We start from the raw sequence: 21,959 nt of genomic DNA on the forward strand, positions 1-21,959 counted from the left end.
ATATTGACAAACTTTGAACAGAGCGATGCGAAGTAGCGGGCACGCTAAGAAAGATATCCCATGTTGTTCAATATCTAAAATGTGCACTCATAATGCTACAGTGGAAGTGACGATATGATGGTACACCGTCACTGGAAGTTTATTCCTTTTGTTGATGTTTATGGAACCTCCCTGCTTCAAGCTCCCAGCGACACTTGCCCCTTTACTCGACAGGGGTAAGTTCGTCATAATGTAAAAGGCCCTACCAGGTGCTGCTTGCTGTCACACGCCTTTCGTCGTTTGTGCTCAAAGCTAACGCCTGGTGCAGGTATGCGGGCTGGCGCTAAATGCTCTTCGCCATTCTGGTGGTTCTACGCGCCAGACATGTTCGTAATTTTTAGAGAGAGAGAGAGCAAATGATAAAAGAAAGGTAGGGAGGTTAACCAGGAGTGAGCCCGGTTGACTACCCTACACTGGGGAAAGGGAAAGGGGGACGGAAAGATTAAAAGAGAAAGTCCACTGGGGATATCATTCGGTCACTCAGTCCAGATCACAGACGCTGACTCAATCCGGTAGCTTCCAAATATCGCAGCAGCGCTTTTGTGGCCTTTTGTAGCTGCGATATGTGGCCATGGTCCCAAGATCTTGTTCAAGGTGAACGGCTCTCTGTCGAGCTGATTGAGAGTTGTGCAGAGGTCTTGCCTTTCATTTTCAAAAGATGGGCAGTAGCACAGTAGATGTTCTATAGTTTCCTCAACACCGCAGGCATTGCAGTCAGCGCTATCAGCCATTCCAATCAAAAACGTATATGCATTGGTGAATGCGACGCCCAAACGTAAGCGACACAGCACTGTTTCCTGATTCTGCGGAAGACCTAGTAACAGCCGCAGTTGCATAGAGCGATCGAGGGAATGCGAGAGACGAGAGACAATGTCTCTCGTTAGGAATTGCGGCCGCTGCTGTGAAGATTCCTTTTTTCGCGAGGTCAATTTGTCGATTATGGTATCTAGCTGACCAGATACATGACTCCGCCATGCCTAGGAAGCACCTTGAGTTTTTCTTAAACCATTCACATGCGGATAATCAGGATCCCACGTGTTCACCCACTCACCATGCTGCAGTTTGTTTTCCAAATGTGATTGGCTAAAAAAGAAAAACGTCATTGACCATAATAATAAAAAATAACGTTCCCTCAACCATATGAATCTCTTTTTCCCAATAAAAAGCCGGCTGCGCAGGAGGTTCTCAAGTAGCTTTGAGTGCACAAGAAATGTAAAGCGCCGCGGGCGCAAGAAGAAACCCCGTTTGTCCCAGAGAGCTGACATCAGCCGCTCATATTGACAAACTCTCCATGGTAACAAAAATAACATTATAAGTCCCACCTGCAATGCATTAGGTAAGTGGCATGGTTCCTGGATGCCTCGGTATGTGAACACGTTCCACATTTATTGTCACTACAGAGGGGAGGTTCATTTTTACCAGTACCATACACATTATTACATTACAGGTTCTCGAATGTTTAACGCAACAAAGGAGTATATAGATTGTGACTAATAGATAAAATCTTAATCAAAAACTACAAAAAACGGTATCTGTATTTGATAGTACTTTTCATTCTTACGAAAGTAATGCAGCGCTACTTTTTAACAGGAGGGCACAGAAAGACGTGACAGGACGGGCGTTGTTTCTTGATATTGTACATGATATTATTATTATTTGGTTTAAAAACATATATACGCTTGACCGGAAAGGAAAAGCCAGGCTGGCAACTACCACCGGAAGGGGCACAGCGCCTTACTATACTTGATAAGCCTGACCTGCTTAAAAATGCATTTACTTGTAGTTTTTAATAAGGCACACTCAAATTGAGTTCTGCATTTTTAGATATTGGGTGCGGCAGCGCCTTAAAAAGCCGATGGCACCGCTGATTTCTTGGTCGTCTAGTAGGCAAAACCATATATAAGTAGAAGCAGTTTATTTTCGTTTGCCCAACATGCGAAAGAGCCTACTGTACAACAGTAATCATGTTTCCGCTACGTAGGCACTGTTCTATATTGCGCTGGTAGTGAAGAGAAAATTAATGGAAACCGGAAACGTTGCTGGACAACGAAAACATCTGAAACCGCTTACTATGCTATAGAACACGGAAACTCTCTACTCCTCAACCTAAAATTATTGTTTGCAGAACTTTCGACTAGCAGGCACAGCTGTTTGAGAGAGAATGTGCCTCAGCGAAAGGGGAATTCAATGTCTCCGTGCAAAACCAGTTCACATGCGCAGGGGAGAGCTCAATTCCCATTGCTCCCCCAACGCTTACGCCATCCGCCAGAGAGAGAGAGAGGGGGGAATATTGGAAGGCAGGCATTTTAACCGTCAAGAGTCTGGTTGCATGGCGACCCTAAGCTGGGAGAAGGGAGAAGGGGAAGAGAGAGAAGGGATAGAGATGGCCTGGAGATGTGCATGGACAGTACTTTAGTTAAAGCCTCTCGCGCAAACCAGACGTTCTGAGAAAGCACAAAAGTACCATCCGGTCATATTCAGAAAACTGCCATGGTAGCCAAAAAGAAGCTATTCGCTTCGAAAGAAGAAATGCGAAATAAAAGAAAAAAAAAAACATGCAAGTTCCCAGCTTTCGTGGAGCACGACACGCGCACTTTTGCCATTGGCGCCGAAATTCTTGTCCAGAGGTCGCCTTACGGACGCGCCCGCCAGAAAAGGGCACGCTTCACCCGATATTGGGCAGCGCGCGGCATGGACCCCTACCATAGCAGTGGGGACCAGTGGATGCGGGGAGATCGCCTAATAGCCGCTCTCGCGACGACGATGGTCTGGCGTGCACACGCTCGAAACGCCCACTACGTTCGCTCCTGCAACGTCTCTCCTGTCTGCCGCGCTCTTCAATTCCCATCTTCGTTCGTAGTGTGCCGTAGTCTGCCTTAGCATACATCTCCTCTCTCTTTTTCACTCACTCACTCACTAGGGCCATGCCTCTTCCCGTCTTTTGCATGTCCCTTCTTTCTGCGGGCGGTTGTGGTAGAACGAATGACTGACTCAGGCACCCGGTCTGCTTGTGTGATTGTTGGACAGCGAGCCAAGTTGTTGGCGGCCACCGCAGTGGGGGTATAAGGAAAAGGCCGACCATTGGTTCGGTGCCAGCAGTGGGTGGACGCTGTGGTTGATGCTTGTCGCCTGTGCGGTGCACGTGTGAATGTGTTTGGTTGTGGTGTGCTCTAGGATACAGCAACCACCGGTCAACGAGAGGAAGCAGTTCGGCGCGTGAATCAAAAAATTTTCATGTTGTTTTTACATTAGGATTTCCAATATTAAGGTACATTAGGGCTTTTTTCGGTGATTTCAGAAATTCACAGTTTTGTTGCTTTCTTGGTCTAAAAGCTCCGCTAGATGTTGTCAAGACAGCACATATTCAATGTGATGAAGTGGTTCATTGATACGTTTTCAGATATCTTTGTGCTTGCTCATATGTATACGTATTCCGCTTCTGTCAACTTATTTTGTTCTTTGATTTCCTGCAATAATGTTTTCAGGTCCATCCCCTGTTTATATTCGCCATTCGTAATGTTGAATTAGTACTGGGAAACTGCTGGTAAATGCAATTATCTCTTTTCAATGATGCTGACTTTTCTTGTAGTATTGCTTTGTAGTTGTTCATATGACCGGATGTAGCGTGTCGTAGATTGTTGTCGTCATGGTGGTCGGATTTCTTGAATGAGAAAAAAAAAACATTGGATTTGCAAATGAAGAAGACCCCCGATGGCATTTATTCAATTGAGGTTGACATGTCTGCTTCCGCAAGTGGTACTAGTTGCCATTGTTTAGAGTGATAACGGCGGGGAAAGAGGGTTGGGGTGAAGGAGGGCCAGATGCCGAGGAGTCTGTTACGCCAGCATAAATCCTTAGACTACAATGCGGCAACAAAAGAAAAAAGTGAGAATAGAGAGAATGAAAAATTTATGAAAAGAATGTGAAAAAAATTGTGTACATGCTTACTGAAGCGAGAGTATCATCGCCCAGCTGTTACTCACGCCCGCTTGGTATAGTAGCATCATGTATTTAAACCACGAAAGGAAAAAGACTTCGGAAGGAAACTGCAATTTGTGCATCTTACGTTGCCTTCCACTTCGTTCAAGAAAGGAAGCTGTTGTTTTCAGAAACCGATCTTGTAGTGTCATTTGTTTTTTTGTTTGTTTAGTTGAATTCCGCTCTCCTTTAACAGCGGAAATACACAGACGCGTATCTCAGTCAGTGCTTGTTGGTTAACGAACGCTTTGGCTGTCACAATATATATTGCAAGAAAATATCAGCATTTATCGCCACCATGTTGCTCCTATTATTTTTTATCATTATTTTATAGGAAGAATCTCCTCGCCCTCAATCCTAGTTTCTGAATTTGTTCCTTGTCTTACAGTATTTCAAAACTTTGCTGTACAAAAGCTCAATCACTGGGACATGTACATAATAGCAACAGTGCCCAGAGATTGATTGAACCACAAGGAGCAAAAAAAAAAAAAGAGAAAGAAATTGCAGTCTTGCTTTTGATCTTTCTTAGAACGTACTTTCTGTTTCAGCAATCGGATACCGGGATAATAGCACTACTATGTATATAGTCACACACAGAAGATGAAGCCCAACGCCCTGGAGCACTTACAACAGGGTAGTAGCGACCGACAGCCCTCTCTACCCTCACTGATGTGCACTGGGATCCTGAGAGAACATTATGCAGCCGAGCCATACTTTTATGGTTTGGTTTCGCCTGGGAGAGCAAAGTTTCTCCGGTTCCTGATATTCTACTTAATGTACTCTTTCATCACTTTAATGTACTCTTTCATCACTGTCAAGAAAAGATTGAAAAATATGTTGGCACTAATGAGAGCAAAATTAAGGGACCATGGCGAGGAGTGGACGACAAAATTTTTCTTTGGACACACATGCACGCATAGTCAGTAGACAACGTTTAGCGCCTTTGGGTCACATTCCCACGTTCGCATGCCTTTTGCTTAATATTTGCAAAGAAAAATATTCATAGGAGCTACACTGGCACTTCACAATCGTGAACATACTATCAGCACAGTAAGGTGCTGTTTCTTTCAAAGTATTGTAGCCGTGAAATTAACATTACTATGGTAATTTCTTGGGTGGGCACGTCCACCGTGTAAGATGATTATTGTTTCTTCTTGTCAGGTTTGCTGAAGGCTATAGCGAGCGTTAGTAGCATGAGGGCTAACAGAGGAAACTCTGATTGATGCAAGCGATACCCATCGTGAGAACGGGTGACAAAGCAGGATTGCAGTTTATTTGTGAACACTAATGGATACGGCAAATATGATTGTCTAGTAATCCACAATTATTATTATATTTCAAAGTTAAACTTAATGCAGCACTTGAAGCCTGTTCAGTCTTTATTCACTACGTGTTTTTATGAAAAAACCTAAATTTTGCGGCGGACTTCAAGTAATGCAGAAGTAATTTCCGCTATCAATCTTAGTGTGACTTTAGAGAAAATTCAGCGCTGGTATATTTTCTAGAACAAAGTGTTAAAATGCTAATTTACAAGCTATTACATCACCTTAACTAGATACGTGCTGTAATGCACAAATAAGTTTACATTGTAACCATACACATTCCAATTTATACTGCACAAATAGCTCTCAGAAGGTACGTGATTGAGGGGAAAAGTCAACTTTCCCACAAAGTAACACGACATCTAGCGTAGAGGTAGTATGAAAAGAAACATCAGTGAATGAGTTCTGCGCTAATTGTTCTTTTTGCGCGACATCATAAAGCACGGCAATAGAACTTTGTCCACGTGAATAAATGTGAAGAGCTAGTGAATTTTTTTTTATCCCTAGACAAGTTAGCTTCAAGGCTAGGGTGAAATCAGCAGGATTCTATGACCTACAATGCACGGAACACTCGACAGACATTATTCATACACAAGTGTGTTCTAAGCAGTCGCTATTTCCCTTGAATTACTTCGTAGACATTCTGTAACGCACAAAAAACACGTGTGTTTGTTGTAAGGTGAGAAAGAATGTTCATACACCATTTACTGCTTCCTTTAGCATAAACATCGTCATTATTCTTGTACAAGTGGTGGTCAGACAGCATGGTGGTAAGGCTGAGTAGCACTTTAAATGTAGGACCAGCGATAAAAATGCTAATATTATTTGCTATTACCGATACTTAGTCGTATTGAGGTGAAATCTAACGAAAATAGGTGCTACGTCTACACTAGCGCTAAATCATTCACTTCATAAATAACACTATAGAAACCTTACAAATTTCATACTCTAGTGCATAAAAAATAATGCCGGATTACATATTCTTGAGCCGTCAGCTACCATTAGTCAGATGAATAAATTAAACTTAACTTCAGTAACCGTGGGAGTCAACTAGAGTTCGCGGTCGGTAGTCGATCTCCCAAAACTGTAAAAAAGTGCATTTATTTAGGCCAACCAGTCACGAAGGTGGATCATAAGAATAGCTTCAGTAAAATAAGTATAGGGTTGATCACTTGTGACATGCATTCTCCACTAAACAGCAACTGACCAATATCGTCGAAAAGAAAAGTGCTTATGTCATTGATGTACATTACGCGTATTAAGAAAAGGGACATGATATCAGATGAAAAGTAGAGAAGAGACTAGAATTGCCTAGAGGAAACGCAGTGATGCTGGTATGAGGTAATGGTCCTTTAGCCTGCTACTCTGCTCAAAGGAAAGTGTAACATGACAAAGAGAAAGGCATCAGGAGTGATGATGAGGATAGGCAGTAGGATGAGACTACATACACGATCATGTCTGCAGGGTTCATTGACAGCCTTGAATCTAACTAAGCCTGTGGTAATAAAAACATGAAGAAAACCTCGATGGTTCGGTCTATTGGTATGAGGCGCGGCCAAAGGCACCGTTATATTTATTCACTCAACTGCCAAATGATGACAGCGAAGAGGTCAATGAATGGCATTCGTTGTTCACAGCGGGTATGCCAATGGTCGGTGTTGCGGCAGTCAATGTTTACGATAATGATTATGATAATTACACAAACCCGAAGACAGGTTATCAACTAGCGAAACACACAAACAAATTCCGGTTACGTAACACATAACCCGGAACACTTGACAAGAATATGCACCAAGGTAGACAGCGCGTGCATCATAATCCACAAAATAAGTTTTGTGTTTTACAGCGCAATGATCCCTGCCTCGCACACGTAAAACACAAAAATCATTTTGTAGCTTTCGTTGAAGGTGGTATTTATTGTGTACCATTGTATTGTGCAAGGACTTATACTGTGATGACGGGAAGTTGCTTGAACGAAAGGCTGCGGCAGCGCAAGAATCAATTAATAGGTACTCCCTGCTCGAACCTGTCGCCCATTGCAGATCATGCAGTTGCAGTCTTTTTTTTTTATTACATTGTCTGGGATAACTAAGAATGAGAGTGAGAGGGCGCATGAAATCGTGGAGGCGTTCTACATCAGAAAATGTCTGGCAACCGCATGTGAGTGTCCTGTATTTTCTCGTTGGATGGCAGAATAGATTTGCTCGGAGGTGCCATTGGTTCAGTGCAAGTGCAGGCCGAGCAGCCTTCTCGCATTCAATCGCTGGTTTCTTTCTTTTTCTTAAAACAGAAATCGCAATTTTCACTCAGCGCCTTTCCCGTTCGGTCTTTTTCGTGCCTGTCGCCCCTTTCGCAGTTGTTCAAAAATGAATGTCAGCCAATTCTCACACTTGTCTATTTTGCTGCAGCACCATTTCATTATGAACGAGAGCGCAAAGACTCTGGATTAAGGTATCAGCCGCGTGTTGATCTTTCAGTTGCAGAGAGAGAGATGGAGTGAGAGAAGCCAAGAAAGCCAATGAAGTTAACCAGACACACCTATGGTTTCTATCCTTCACTAGGAGAAGGTGATAAAAGGGTTAAAGAGAGCAAGAACCGAAGAGAGAGGAAGCAGTCTGCATCAAGTAAATAAATGGCCACAGAGACCTGTCAACTTCAGGTATAGCGTAGCAACGCCCTCGTTTCTTTTTGTTACAGCCACGCACATGGCCATGGACCAAGGATCTTCGTTCCTAAATGTAGTTCTGAGTCCAGTATGCTTAATGCTGTCCGGATAGCTATGGTCATGCTGAACATCATAATGGCAACGACTCTTGCAATAAAGGTCATGCAATACGGGCCTATACAAATACACAGAGAACACCCGTACGAAAAATGTTCAGGAACACGTTATTCGAGCAGTAATGGTAGGTACATGGAAGCCTGCAATTTTATGCTGAGTAATAAGACGCCCACGCTTATAAACACTCCCTACAACAAACTTTCGCGAAAACAAAATCTTACGGCGCTTTTTCTTTCATGACACAGTTTCCGACGGGAACTGTCTTCCCCAATTTCTGTGCGAGGCTGCTAACTTTGATGGAGTCCTTGAACTGCATTTTCTCATGAATTTATTTTGCCAGATTTGTTTTGCAAAAAACTGCGCTACTATATGTCATATGGGGGCAGTTTCCCATTATTATTGGCTTTCTTCGCGTTTTGTTTACATTGTGGATGCTGCGTTTTTCTTTCTTTCTTTTTCTCCCTCTCCCACTGTATTGCAATTCCACTCTTGCTTGGGCCACAATTGCCTGCAGTATTGTGAAATAAAAATAAATAATTAAACAAATAAATAAATAAATAAATAAATAAATATAAACGACCTTTGGTAGGGATCGCCAAACCAATTATAATAATTAATTTATGGGGTTTTACGTGCCAAAACTACTTTCTGATTATGAGGCACGCCGTAGTGGAGGACTCCGGAAATTTCGACCACCTGGGGTTCTTTAACGGGCACCTAAATCTAAGTACACGGGTGTTTTCGTATTTCGCCCCCATCGAAATGCGGCCGCCGTGGCCGGGATTCTATCCCGCAACCTCGTGCTCAGCAGCCCAACACCATAGCCACTGAGCAATGACGGCGGGTCGCCAAACCAACGGAGGCTGCACTCAAATAATCGGTTCCCACTCATGTTGAATGGAAAACTTGGAGGCAGCAATTCTGATGTGTGCCAAGTCCACGCGCTGACTGAGTGAACAGTGGCGTTAGAAAGAGGCAGCATGCCTAAAAGATTGAAATGAGGGGCGTTATAGAGATGTAAGACAGACGTAACGGTTTTCCGCTTCAACGTGACAAGTAATAATTGTTTCATGAGGACTAGTTTATAATTCAGAAAGGTGGTATTGCAAACCCCTGTAAATGTTCCGCGTTTATTGACAGACCGTAATATGACACAGTCTTTGCAGCAAGACGCACAGGCTAGAAAACACAGTGAGAGGCAAGCGAAAGTTGCTTTGATGACCCTTCTAGCAAAATGAAATGCGTTTGGTAAGACAGCTTTCAGGGTATACGTTCCATGAACCATAATTATCACGAATGATAATGAGGATGTTCGCCATCTACTCCTCGAATGTCCCATACACGCGACACAAAGACGGCGGCTGCAACAAGAGCTACACTCCATTGATCCTCACCGACCTGCTAGACCTGCTAAGCTATATTACTGTGCTATATTACTATACTATATTAAGCTATATTACTATATACTATATTACTATATTACTACATTAAGCTATATTACTGACCTACTGTGCTATATTAGATGGCCCATGGCCATCTAATATAGCACAGCGAAAAGCATTGAACGCACTTGAACATTTTTACGAAGCGACAGCCATCCTTAACAAGTACTAGATGTCGCACTGAATAGTCACACGATGTTACTACAACTTACTTGCGTTATTTGTAATTATTAGCGCTTGTATACTACGTGTTAGACTTCGTTATTATATTCTGTGCGTGCATTATTTTAACTCTGTGTAATTCCTCATCTCATTATATGCTCAACGCAGTCTACATCACGGCCGTTTGTGTGTGTTTGTGACTTTGTTTGCAAACTCATTATGGTGCCGCTTGCATTTGCCTTTTATATCTGTATGTTCATGGGTGTATAGGACTCTGTGCTGTGGATTTCTTACCCCATGACGTGGTTCATTTTCAATTTCTTAGATATATTTTTTCTATCGTTGTTTCTACTATGAGAAAAGAAGTAGTCGTCGCCAGTATAAGGTGACTACGTCTCTTTCTTTTATTTTCATTTCATTAAAAAACATATTGGTAGAAATCACCAGTATTCTAAGAGATTTCAAATAAATAAATATGTATATATTATATAAATAATTAACCCTATCGGTTCCATCGTATGCGTTTTTTTAAAGCCGAAAATTGATGACGATGATTTACTCAGCTATAGTCAGTTGCATTCGCTTGGTTCGTCGCGCCGTTAGCCTCTGAAGTGGCTCCGAGTGGAATAAATACACAAAGAAATGTAAGACCCCAAATAGGAAACACGAGAAGCAAAACAAACTCTATCGGGTCTTCTCCTATTGAGGGGCGCGCGGACGTTCTGCGTCGAGAGCGAGACAACCGCAAGAAGGAAAGTTGGTGCCAGCTGGGAGTTTGACGATCCCGACGCCCTGCAGCACTGCTGAGCTTTCATGAGACGCGCCGAGGGACAACGCTGAACGCAGGGACGAATCGCACAACACCCGGAGAATTTCTTCGTGCTTTTCAGCTTCCGAATTCCGCCGGAACGAAAGCGCCCGCTGGCGCGCCAGCGCAACAACGGCACTGTTTTTTTTGCCGCTGCTGTTGCTTATCGCATCTACACAGCTTGCTCCCACAGGAGGTGATGGCCTCCGGTCAAAGCCTTTGTGCATTCTTCCATTCCATCCCACTTTCTTTCGTTTTCTTGATTTCTTTACGCATGCTTGCTTCCTTTCTGCTACGACAAGCAACATTTTTACTGTGATATCAACTGTATGAACCCTCCAGGCCAATTTGCGTCATCAGCGTCACCATGAGGTTGCGTATAAAGTATGAGTGCGACAATATTGTATCCGCACGCATATGACTGCAGGTGCGAGGGAAAGCATGAGATGAAGAGGTGAGAATAATGAAGGCTTGCCTAGATTCACAACACAATGGTCTCGCACAGTTGTACGGATTAAGCCATTGCGTCACATGCACGGTAAGTTCAAGATCATTTTTGCTAACGGTGTGGCGCTATAGGTGCCAATATCCCATATCATCCACTAACTTGCGACTTATGCGTAACGCTTTAGTGCAAAGTGTATTAACAAACTGGACGCAAATCTTTCATGTACTGTGTCCATTAAATTGTATAAGGGGGATATAGAGGGCAGTTCCAATCACAAGACAGGCTCCTTTTACATTAAGAAAAAATATCATTGTCGATTCTTGTCATATATAGGTAGCCATAAGCAATATTACGACCTGTTTAGGCGCTTGTTGATCATCTTGAAATTCCTGAACTGCGATGAACATTCATGGCACAGTTAGGCAAACTTTGCTTCCTAAATTAGCTTACATTTCTACTGGCTCGATAGCTCACTTGTTTGCTTTCTGCTACGACAAGCAAATTTTTTACTGTGATAGCAACTGTATGAACCTTCCAGGCCAATGTCGAGCAATATGATATCGGGGACAGAAAATAAATGTAACTGACATTCGAAAGTGGATAGCAGTGTCAAAATTCTCACTAGCCAGCCGATCCGTACGTTATGTACAATATAAAACGAGAAAATAAGGAGAGGGTGACAAAGAGGAGAGATAACAGACGTGACAGACGGAGGCGGTGGGTCAGTTGCACTGAGTGAGATACGGGGTGATTATTGTTAAGTATTCCAGAATTTTTTAAAATCGCCTGTTGCAGACGATATAATTCCTGTCAGTGAGTTGGGTTATTCGGAGAGACGGGAATTACTTGCATGAGAAATCGGAATACATGTTCAACTAATGAACGAAAATTCACAAATAAAATAAAATAATTTCTTTAAGGCACATATTGCAATTTCCCAATTGTAGCCGGTGTGCTCGCAAGGCGTATCCACTAGGAATGAATTCCCAGAATGCCACTAGTTTGGAGATATGCGCCAGCAAGCTCGCCATAAAAATGTACTGCTGTTTCACTTATTCTTTAAAGAAATGTGCTCTTTTATGCATTGAAGCACGAAAGTAACTGGAACGCCCATGCATTTTGTTGCACGCTTAAGAAAAATATCAAGAAAGTGGGGTCAGCCCGCAGATTTATTCCCAGTGGATACGTCTTGGACGCTCGCCGGCTACAATTCTAAGTTACATAATGTGTCCTAAAGAAATGAATTAAGAAGGTAATTAGCAATTTAATGACAGTTAGTTGAATATGTGTTTCAATTTCTGGTGCTGGTAATGTCCGCCCTTTCAAACAATCCAGCTCAAGGAAAACAATTATGCTATATGACATAGGGGATCTTTAAAAATTGTGGAGAACTTCAATATGATCACCCCGTATACAAGCGCGCTGACCCTTGTACTGGCCAATGCGTTTTCTCGACACTTTTTTGGCGTGCAAAGCTCGCCCTTATGCAAGCAAAGCACGCCGTTATGCTGTCTGCCTCAATGCGCACCTCTCCTTAGTGCTTTTGACCACCTCCTTTCCTTGAGTCCCGGCCGCTAGCACTTATGTAAGGCACCATGTACCGACTAAATTGGATAAAAAAACATCCAGCTTGTGAACCGCTTCTTACGTGGTGGCCTAGCGTACGTTAAGAAACGAAAGAAGCTGAGTGTCGTTGTCCGATTGCAAAACCGTTCCTGTGCATTGCTTGTTTGTTTGACAAAGGTTCATTCACACTAGGCCAACACGATACCGATTTCGGTCTGCCGATTGTCGGCAACAGCGTTCTTTTTTTCCTTCCTGTCGGCGCCTTTGCCACACTGCACGGGCACCGAGCTCTCCACCGACCATCGGCAAATTGTCGGCGTCGGTACAGCATGTCAGAGGCGCCGACACGAAGGAATAAATGCTGTCGCCGACTGTCGGCAGACAGAAATCGGTATCGTGTTGGCCTTGTGTAAATGAGTCTCAATCAGTACAAAAAAACTCGATTGCTTCCGTTTGATACCGCCTTGTCTCGAGTGGCTATCACTGGTTCTCTCGGTAGGCAGTTGTCGCGGTCTGCGATCGTGTCGGCTTTCGCTCATCGCGAGCAGCGCTTGTCTCGTGTGATGATCGCAAACTACGCAATAGCCGGGTGGTTGTCGGGTCGGTCAGTGGGAGGTGTATACGCAGACATTAAGAAAGATGACACTCTGGAGCGTTTGCATGAGTAATTTAGAGCAAAGGATGTGATAACCTGCTTCCTATGTTCACAAAAGCGATGCAAGGTTAGTCGTTCCGTTCACCGAAAACATCACGAGGGCCTCTTATAACGCATGAGAACACGGAGAAAAACGAGTATTCCGTAATTATTTGTAATGTTTCGCCATAAGATGAACTTTATATGTTCCCATTTGCACATTATATGCACTTGAGGTGACTATACAAATCGCGTGTAACGCATGAATATATACATAAAAACGAGATCTCAGTAAACCAAAATCGGCGAATTTCTAAATGCCGCTGCAGGACCACTGGATAAGCGGTTAGCCCACGAATTACCAACTGCATGGAGTGATGTCGTTGCGAGTCATGAGCAAATGCTCGTTTTGATATGAACCGACGGGATGAACGGTATGCGAGTGACAGCGATAACAGTGATCCTGTTGGATAAGCTGCTGCCTCTTCGTGTACTGCTCGGTCATGTTTTGCCAGCCCGAAGGATAGTTCGCAAGAGGGAAGGCCAAATACCAGTAGATTGATTACCCTGAACCGTCTTGAGGATTAAGTATCACACGAAAGCAACAGCTGATATACTACGTTCACTGGAAATCGCTGAAGAAATAGGAAATGTAGTCTTGGTCATAGCAGGCTTGTATTGATGGGCGTGACGGGCTTGATCGAGTGGTGCGTCGCAAGTACCGCGTCCGGTTGCAGATTGTCTGCTGTCGCTTCACCGGATTCGATTAATCGGGCTTTCGTCTTCGTGTGCGATGACTGTCGCGTGTCCTTAATGTGTAGGGTTACGACACTAGTGAACAGGTGTTTCCGTATCGGCACCGAATATGCCGCCTGAAACATGCCGGCTGGGATATCGCACAAGAGGTAAGATACAGCACAATACTGTCATTTCGTACTAGTGTTTCACTGGTATGTGCCTTTGACGCTGCGTCAGCGAATAATCTATTACTATTTGCCCCAGTCAGGCACTTGCTGTTCAAATATGGGCGGGGCGTCTAAATGTCCTGGGGACCATTACACCGCCATACCTGTTCGTAGTTCCCTGATTATTTACTGGTAGAAGCCTAACGTGGCCACAACAATGGCGTACGTGTGCGCTTGGTGGAAAGCTTGAAGTGAGAAAGCGTGGGGCTGCCATTGGGGTGCTGGTGCTCGTAGGTGCTGCTCTTTTCCCCTCGGTTGTCGTGAGGAACTTTATTTCTTTACCATAAGAATGTTTTTCTTTTTTTTCTTTTTGGTTTGCAGCATCGAGAAGATGCTCTTAAAGAGGGGTCACTGACACACTTATTTATTCATCTTCTACCGATGACCGCTATTTACTGGCCGACACATTTAAACGTTATCGCCCAGTGCAGTACGCGAGGCCATGTAACGACTTGCAGCTTGTTAGAGCATCGCACGCGTTATGCAAAAAGACGTGGGATCGTTCCCCACCTGCGGCAAGTTTTTTCATCCACTTTCATTGGCATTAATTTATCATTTATTCAATTCAATTAGTAAGTACAAGTAATTTCCCCTATGTTTTTCTTGGTTTCTTTGTTGGCTTCTCATGATATGATTAATAAAAATGGGGCCTCTCGATGATCCCACTTTCCTCTCGTTGTGTTATATTATGTAATTCAACGGCAGCCCTGCAATCACTCTGACCAGCTCTGCGCCGCAGCCCACGTGAAGAATTGGTAGCCGAGATTACGCTACCATCAAGCGGGGGACGGAGGCCATGACATTGTATTTGTAGACTCTCGCATCTGCTCTCGCTGACGTTCTTCGGCGGCAAAGTCACTGGCCGCATTCTCCGCTTTTCCACGCGCATGTTGTTTTTGGTAGTAGTCGCGCTTCTGCTGTCGATGCCTCTCCTCGTACTCGGCTTGTTCCTCGGCCGTGCGCACGATGCGTGGTCTCCCCTCTTTTCCCATTTTTGTAGGAGTTGCAACTGTTGCTGTGGTCTACGTCTGCAATGTACAATCCGGCTCTTACGCACCGCAGTGGCTACCGCGGTGCACATCCCCGTGTTTTCCCGCCACAACTGCCGCGCCGTTGTGGCGGGAAAACCATTGGAAAACCATGGGATACACAGCACACGCAGCCGGTAGCAACGGTGGCCAGCGCGGGTGCACTACCCCACTCCGCAGCTGCGGCGCGCGGTGAAATCCCATGTCCTTTCGTTTTTCTCCACCGTACTATCGTTCGTTCTTCCCCATTCGGCGCTGACGCAGCCATCTTTTTTGTGCACTTTATGGACGTTGGCCAAACCAGATACCCCCCCTACAAGACCACGCATAAGGCTCATTCATACAGATCCGTCAGGTAAACAGGTTCACTGTAAAACAAGGAAGCCACTAAGTCACGAGTTTGTAGGGACGACTTCCGCTCAATTTTATGCCACTGTTATCATCCACCGTTCATGGCCAGATGATCCCACTGATAAGGTGGGTGTAGTATCACTCTCACCACTGACGAAGTACGAAAAGCGCGAAAAGAAATGGGCAACTAGCGCTGAAATTTCTCGTGCCTAGAGCAGCGACGTAAGGCACCGCCTAGAGGGCGGTGGACACAATTAACAATAACGCCTGCTACGATTTTGCATCAGCAAATTGACCGCTCATTTTGAAGCATACCTGTCCAGCTTGTGACATGGCTCGGCACCGACATGCTTAAGCGTAGCAGCGCATGCGCTCCTCGCAACGCGCATATCCATGGGCCGAACATATTTGGTCGCATCGGGCAAAGCCAACGTTATTGCATGCGCGGGTCTGTTAACGTTAATTACGTCATACCATCTTCCTGGCCTCCCTACCGGACGGCGTCAGCATATTTTAGTTACACACTCAAACTAGCTCAACGCTCAACACACTCAACGCTAGCTCCCCGTGTGCAACTGGCGTTGAAACGTCGCGCAACCCTCGGAAGGTGAGTTCTAGTTTTGGTTTAAAGGAACGTGCGTGCTCCAATCAGTTGCGGGACATCCTAAGCTGTTTTTTTTTCTTTCACTTTTTTGAATTTTAAATCGGGCGAAGCTCGGGAAGTGGTTATGTTCATGCGGCCGTCGAGCTTATACCTCCGCTCACCCTTGCCACTGGATCAGCCATATCACAAGTCGGATCACGCTTGGTCATCTGCTTCGGCTGTCGTTCCAACTATGAAGATGGGAAATATAAGTCAGAGAAGCTTTATCAGGCTTGCAACAACCGGAAGACGCAGGACACCAGGTCAACCAAACATTAGACTAAGATGGAAAATCGGGCATCACATGTGTTGCGCGGCTCTGTGGTCTTCTAAAACCGGGAATTCCAGCTCTGCGATGGTTTTCAGGTTTCCTAATGACAGCTGGTAAGTAAAGGTATTTTGCTTTATTTTCTGAGCATGTATTCACTTTGCACGAGTGAACCAATTATGCGCAAGCCTCTGTGGACTGAAGTAGGAGCAGTGTCGCTCGACCCATTCGTCTTGATGGCTGCCCATCTGCTGTCAGTGAAATACTTGTACTGAAGGGCTTGAAAGCGTCTTTGTTGGGCTATACATGTTGTGCGCTCTTTGTCGACGCATACATCCGAGGCTAAAGGCTGAAAAAAAGACAGCTGTGACATTTTATCAAATTTAAACAGCAATGATGGCGAAAGGATGCACGCACGTAATTTTTTTTGCGTTTTGATGCACCATTACCAAGATTTCGTACCGAAGAAAGTTGAAGCTCTCTGTTTTACCGTATACACTCGACTAAGGGCCGCGCACGTGTAAGGGCCGCTTCCCCCAACTTGGCAGTCCAAATTTCGAAAAAAAAAACATGAGAAAATGCCGACCGGACTACTAAGGAGGGTGTCACTTCAGCTGGTCTGCTCTTGGATTTTGAACGCGTAGCGTGTGGTGTCCACGGACATTATTATAAAGAATTTTAAGGTCACCGGGATTTCCAGTGCCATGGACGGCACTGAGGACGACTGGATACATGAACGTGTGGATGACCCGAGCAGCGGTGACGAGCCGAGCCCGAGCAGCGATACCGATGAAGACATCTAGAGAGGATGTCCGCATCTAGACGCCAGATATCCCATCGTTAGGTGTATATGGCACGATTAAACAGGTTTTTCCATACGTGGATCGAAAATTGAACAAAAATTTCACACTTCCGTGGAAGGGCCGCCCCCCACCAAAAGTGCGGAAAGAAAGTGCGGCCCTTACACTAGTGTATACGGTATCTAAATCTTGAAGCGTGGACGGTATCGTACGCTCCGTTACCTTGCTTTAGGCTCAGCTTCGGTGTTGCAATTTTGAGAACCTGTGTTATAGACGAGGCACAATGTTATTTGCTTTGCCGGCCAAATGTATATAATAATACCAGTAACACTAGTACAGAGTGTTTGATGCTAATTAAGTACAAACTGGTAATCCCCCTTGCAATGAAGAGTGCTATTAAGTTTTCTTTTCTGTACTGTTGGTTCCTTGCGTTACTGTTGCGTCACAATAGTGTCCCAATACTCGCCGTGCTTTTCTGCATGTATGAATATGACGCGAAGTATGACGATGGGCGCATTGCGCGCTCTTGTAAGCGCTACAGAAATATGCTCCCTCATACGGCAAGTAGTTCAAATAATGAGAGATATTATAGGCTCTTTTCCGTTCATTCAGGTGCATGTAGCCAGTTTAAAATTCTGTTGCTCCTTATTTCTTATACTGTCAATGAAATACATGTACGGTGTCCTACCTTCTTTCTGTAAGCCACAAAATGTGTCGCCGTCATAACGTACGTGATAGTCAAGTTCCGGGGGACCAGACCGTGATGGCTAATTTTCGTATTTGTTTTGATATTCTGGAATCTATGTTGCCTCATTAGGTACAAATTTTAGTTATCAATGAAAAGTGCCTCTGCAGATTCACGCGTTCAGGCTGCGTGGAGGTCAGCCTTTTTCCAGTAAAGAATGTGTGAATAAAAAGGAACATGTTAAACTTTTTCTTTTGTTGAGTTTTGGTTGACTGAGAAATCGGTCAGCTTTAGCTGCTCCACTTCACAACACCCGAACAATATTACCGATTGATGGTGTCAGGAAGTTCTTTACACTACTGCCCACCATTACCTGTGGTCTAGCTGAACTGTAGCCATAAACATAAACATAAGTTTGGAATTTCGAAGTGACTAGTTTCCCAAAATGAGTAAACGTAATATATTACCTGCGCATATTGGTAGATAACAATGGTTTGCTGTATAAATATTTTTCCTTATAATTGCTTGACACTGGTGTGTTCGAGCGCTGTCCCAGTGCTTTAAAAAATGCATAGAACCTCCCAAGGTAAACGCTGCAGAAAAAATGCGCTTTGTAAACACGGCCCACTTCAGCAGGTTCTGCTCTGCTAAGCACGAACACAGCCCGCTTGTATGCGAATTGGGAAAGGAGGGCTTCGCGGCAAGTCTCCCTCTTCCGGCGGCACGCCCTCTCCCTCTACCTTCTGCCATTATCAGTGGCGCCCTGGATGCATTGTTTTGTTTGTGAGTTATTTACAGTGGAATATCAGGCAACCGTCAGTGGTCCAAGCGACGCTGCCGCCGCGTATTGGTAAGATACCGAGTGTCCCAAGAGAGGTATAGGGAGTTTCCACACCCTGCTTCGCGTACCAACATCAGCACCGTAACACACAGCCTAGGGAGTTGCCGGAACAATTTTCAGTAACACGCTGCGATTTCGCGTCATCGATTGCACCGCTCATGTTGAGGCACGTGTGTCCAGATTTGGGCCTGACTGGCTATCGGTGTGCTAGAGCATGCGTGAGTATCACCAGCGCTTGGCTTTATGCATAGAGCTAAAGTGAACGTCGATGTAGGCCTGCATATGTTATCAATCAAAATGTCGCATTGTTTTCGTGGCCTCCCTATTGTGTGGTGTGAGCATATTCCAGCTGCACAATTCAACTGGTGTAGCGCCTCCTATAGTCAGCGCTCATAACGGTGAGCCGTACATACCGGAGACTAAAGTATATTTCAGGTAAAATAACTCTCCCTTTTGCCATGGTCTTGTCTGTGTTGTGAGGGTTGTACCTTTTCTTTTTTTGAAAATAAAAGCTTTTTTGGTAATCGTTTTTCTCGCGGTTCTATGGGAAGATAAAGAAAAGCCCACTGCAATGAATTGAGGAACATGCATGCAGTGAACAAAACAGCAGGCACACCCGGTACTAATCATTTGAGCAAAGATAAACGATTACTCGCAGACATGTGGAGTCTTTACCTTCTTTTTATTCACTAAAAGAAACCAACAAGAAATAATGCGCGCGAACGCACGTTAAATGGCTGACAGCAGTATGCCCCTCTCATCTTGTGAGTTTCGAGCGTGGTAAGATCAGTGTTCGACCAACAGAGTGGTCAGTGTGGTCAAACAGCGTAGTGCATAAGCCGTATACCAGACGCCTAACCCGAGCTACATACCTGCCGCGGTCAGCAAAAATGACGGGCGTGTGTACTCGCATGTAAACCTGCTGCGGCAACAGCGTGCAGGTCGATCAGAAGTAGTCTCCGCCTCGGCTGCTTTCATTGTTGCCGTGATTGATGCTGCACGCTTCGAAAGCACGGCCGCTATCGAACGCAGCGCAGCGCAGTGTTGCAGCTCTATTCGAGCTCACCGATGTCGAAACATAGGACGCGCTTTTCTGCGGGTGTCACCCCAAGGCGGCGCCTAGACAAGGATTACAGAGCCGCTGTAAAACCTACTAGTTCCCTGCTTTTGAGTAAAAAAGAACAGATGATTGCATCACCAGTTCTCGCATACGAAGCGAGAACTTCAATCTCTCTTGCAAGGGTTTCAAGCGTAAAAGCACTCGCTGCTTTCTGGTGTATAGACCTTTTACAGCACCATAGACATCGTCACATTTGTCCATCTGATGGCACCCGCCATTGAGCGTCGTCTTATTGGCTCAGGCGGACAATATTTCGGCCGCCACAGTGAGAAGTGAATGGGTAGACAACAAAAAACTTTAGTTGAAGCTGCAGAGGCCCCCCAGTGCAAGGACACCTTACATGTAGCAGTTCGATCTGCATTCCAGTATAATTGTGTGTAAGCTTACTGGCGGAAGGCGACGGATATAGCAGTCTTGTGTTTTCCTTCATCCTTTATATTCGACACCTTACAGCGGTAGATTTATAAGGCGGTTACGGTCGTCAGTAACTGTATGTGCAACAATGTCGCTGCTGAGTATGCGTGCGTACGCGCGAAAAAAAAAAATGCTTGTTTGCAACCTGCGCCGAACGCATTGGGTGGTTAAGATCGCGTCATTCTTCTCGCCAGCGCTGATCAGATAACTTAATATCGAAAAGTATTACTGATTATTTACAGCTATTATTAAAATGTATTCTCGTCCGCATAGACAATACTGTCGCTGTTGGCTGAGCGATCACTTGCCAGCCGTTTGATCCACGGTACAGAAGAACTATTATACCAAGTTTGACTTTTTCGCTGCTATGGAAAGTGAAGTTACTCGAGTAAGGAAGTAGCACTTGCGTTGTGAAGACGTAGTGCTGACTTGCGTGCATATCGAAGTTCAACAGCCCATGATATTTTGTTCCAAGAGCGCCGGGGGTAAAGCTGCGTTATTGCTGCAGGCGATGATAGCCTGGCCGTCATTGCCGGCAACGGGTTGCCAGTCACTGTCCGCAATTGGCTATCCAGCATTGGCCACTGAGCTTTTCCTGCATGCCTTGCGGAAAGGTGTGCATGACGAATGGTCGATAACACGGGTATCCCTGTGCAGCTGAAGCGGATGAAGCTCGCACGCAGTCTACACCTTGAAACCTGCGATCCTACACCTTGAAATCTGTGATCAAGTTCCTGCAGTTTACGAAGGAGCACATCTTCCCTCTGCTCTCCCACATCTGAAATAAGTAGTGCCGTAGTATTAAGCGATGGCCGTCCTCTCGGCGAAATATTACAAGAGTGGCCGACAGCTGCTGATGCCATGCTTGCTCTTGATTCATAAGGTGCTCAACGGCGCCACTTCTTCTGGCCAGGCCTGTACCACTCTGTGCACCGTTACGTTTCAGCCTTTGCGCTCTGTCAGCGCAGCGAAATACCTGCTGTGCTGCCCACTGGACGCCTTCACCCCGTCGATCTGCCCTCGGAACCGTTCTTTCGCGTCGGTCTCGATCTTCTTCGTTCTTTGCCGACGTCAAAATCTGCCAATAAAGGGTCGTTGTCGTGACTGATTACATGACCTGGTACGCGATCACGTGAGCTTTGCGCACAAGCTGTGCAACTGAGGTGGCAAATTTCCATTTACATGACGTCATCCTCCATCATGGCGTACCCCGGCAGCTCCTCACTGATCGCAGCCGCACCTTTTTGTGCCGAGTAGTTGAAGACCTAATTTGGTCTTGTTGCGCAGAGCACAAGCTTTTAATCCCCTACCACCCGCAGATAACGGGCTGACGGAGCGGCTGAATCGCACGTTGACAGAAGTGCTCTCTATGTGCGTTTCTGACGACCACAGTGATTGGGACAGAACGTTACCCTTCGTGACCTTCGCCTACAATTCAGGACCTCGTGAGACCGCTGGCTTTTCACCTCTTTACTTTCTTTTCAGTCGCCACCCTTCTTTGCCCTTTGACACACTGATTCCTTCCTCGACGAACACTTCCACTGAACATGCTCAAGACGTCTTCGCCCAGGCTCACACGGCACGCCAGATTGCCGGCTACGGCTCACTGAGTTTCAGACCACGCATAAGATCCGGTACAACAGCCGACATCGAGACATTCAAT

General features: G+C 45.1%; 1 protein-coding gene across 4 annotated transcripts in view; it reads left to right on the plus strand.

Moving 5' to 3' along the window:
* The window catches only part of LOC135899502 (uncharacterized), a 530,261-nt gene that overhangs the window by 133,360 nt on the left and 374,942 nt on the right, over nt 1-21,959 (plus strand). For 3 of the 4 annotated variants that reach the window (XR_011514090.1, XR_011514091.1, XM_070537572.1), the window contains exons 1-2: nt 16,076-16,132; nt 16,240-16,552. The exons of the other annotated variant lie outside the window; for it this stretch is intronic. Coding sequence is in view for 1 of the 3 variants with exons in the window: in XM_070537572.1 (XP_070393673.1) it covers nt 16,543-16,552 (10 nt within the window). In the remaining 2 variants the exon portion in view is untranslated. Of the gene's footprint in view, nt 1-16,075; nt 16,133-16,239; nt 16,553-21,959 lie in introns of those variants that run through there. 4 annotated transcript variants of the gene reach the window in all.

This window comes from Dermacentor albipictus, chromosome 4 (genome assembly GCF_038994185.2).
Source record: "Dermacentor albipictus isolate Rhodes 1998 colony chromosome 4, USDA_Dalb.pri_finalv2, whole genome shotgun sequence".
In the NCBI taxonomy this organism is placed as follows: domain Eukaryota; kingdom Metazoa; phylum Arthropoda; class Arachnida; order Ixodida; family Ixodidae; genus Dermacentor; species Dermacentor albipictus.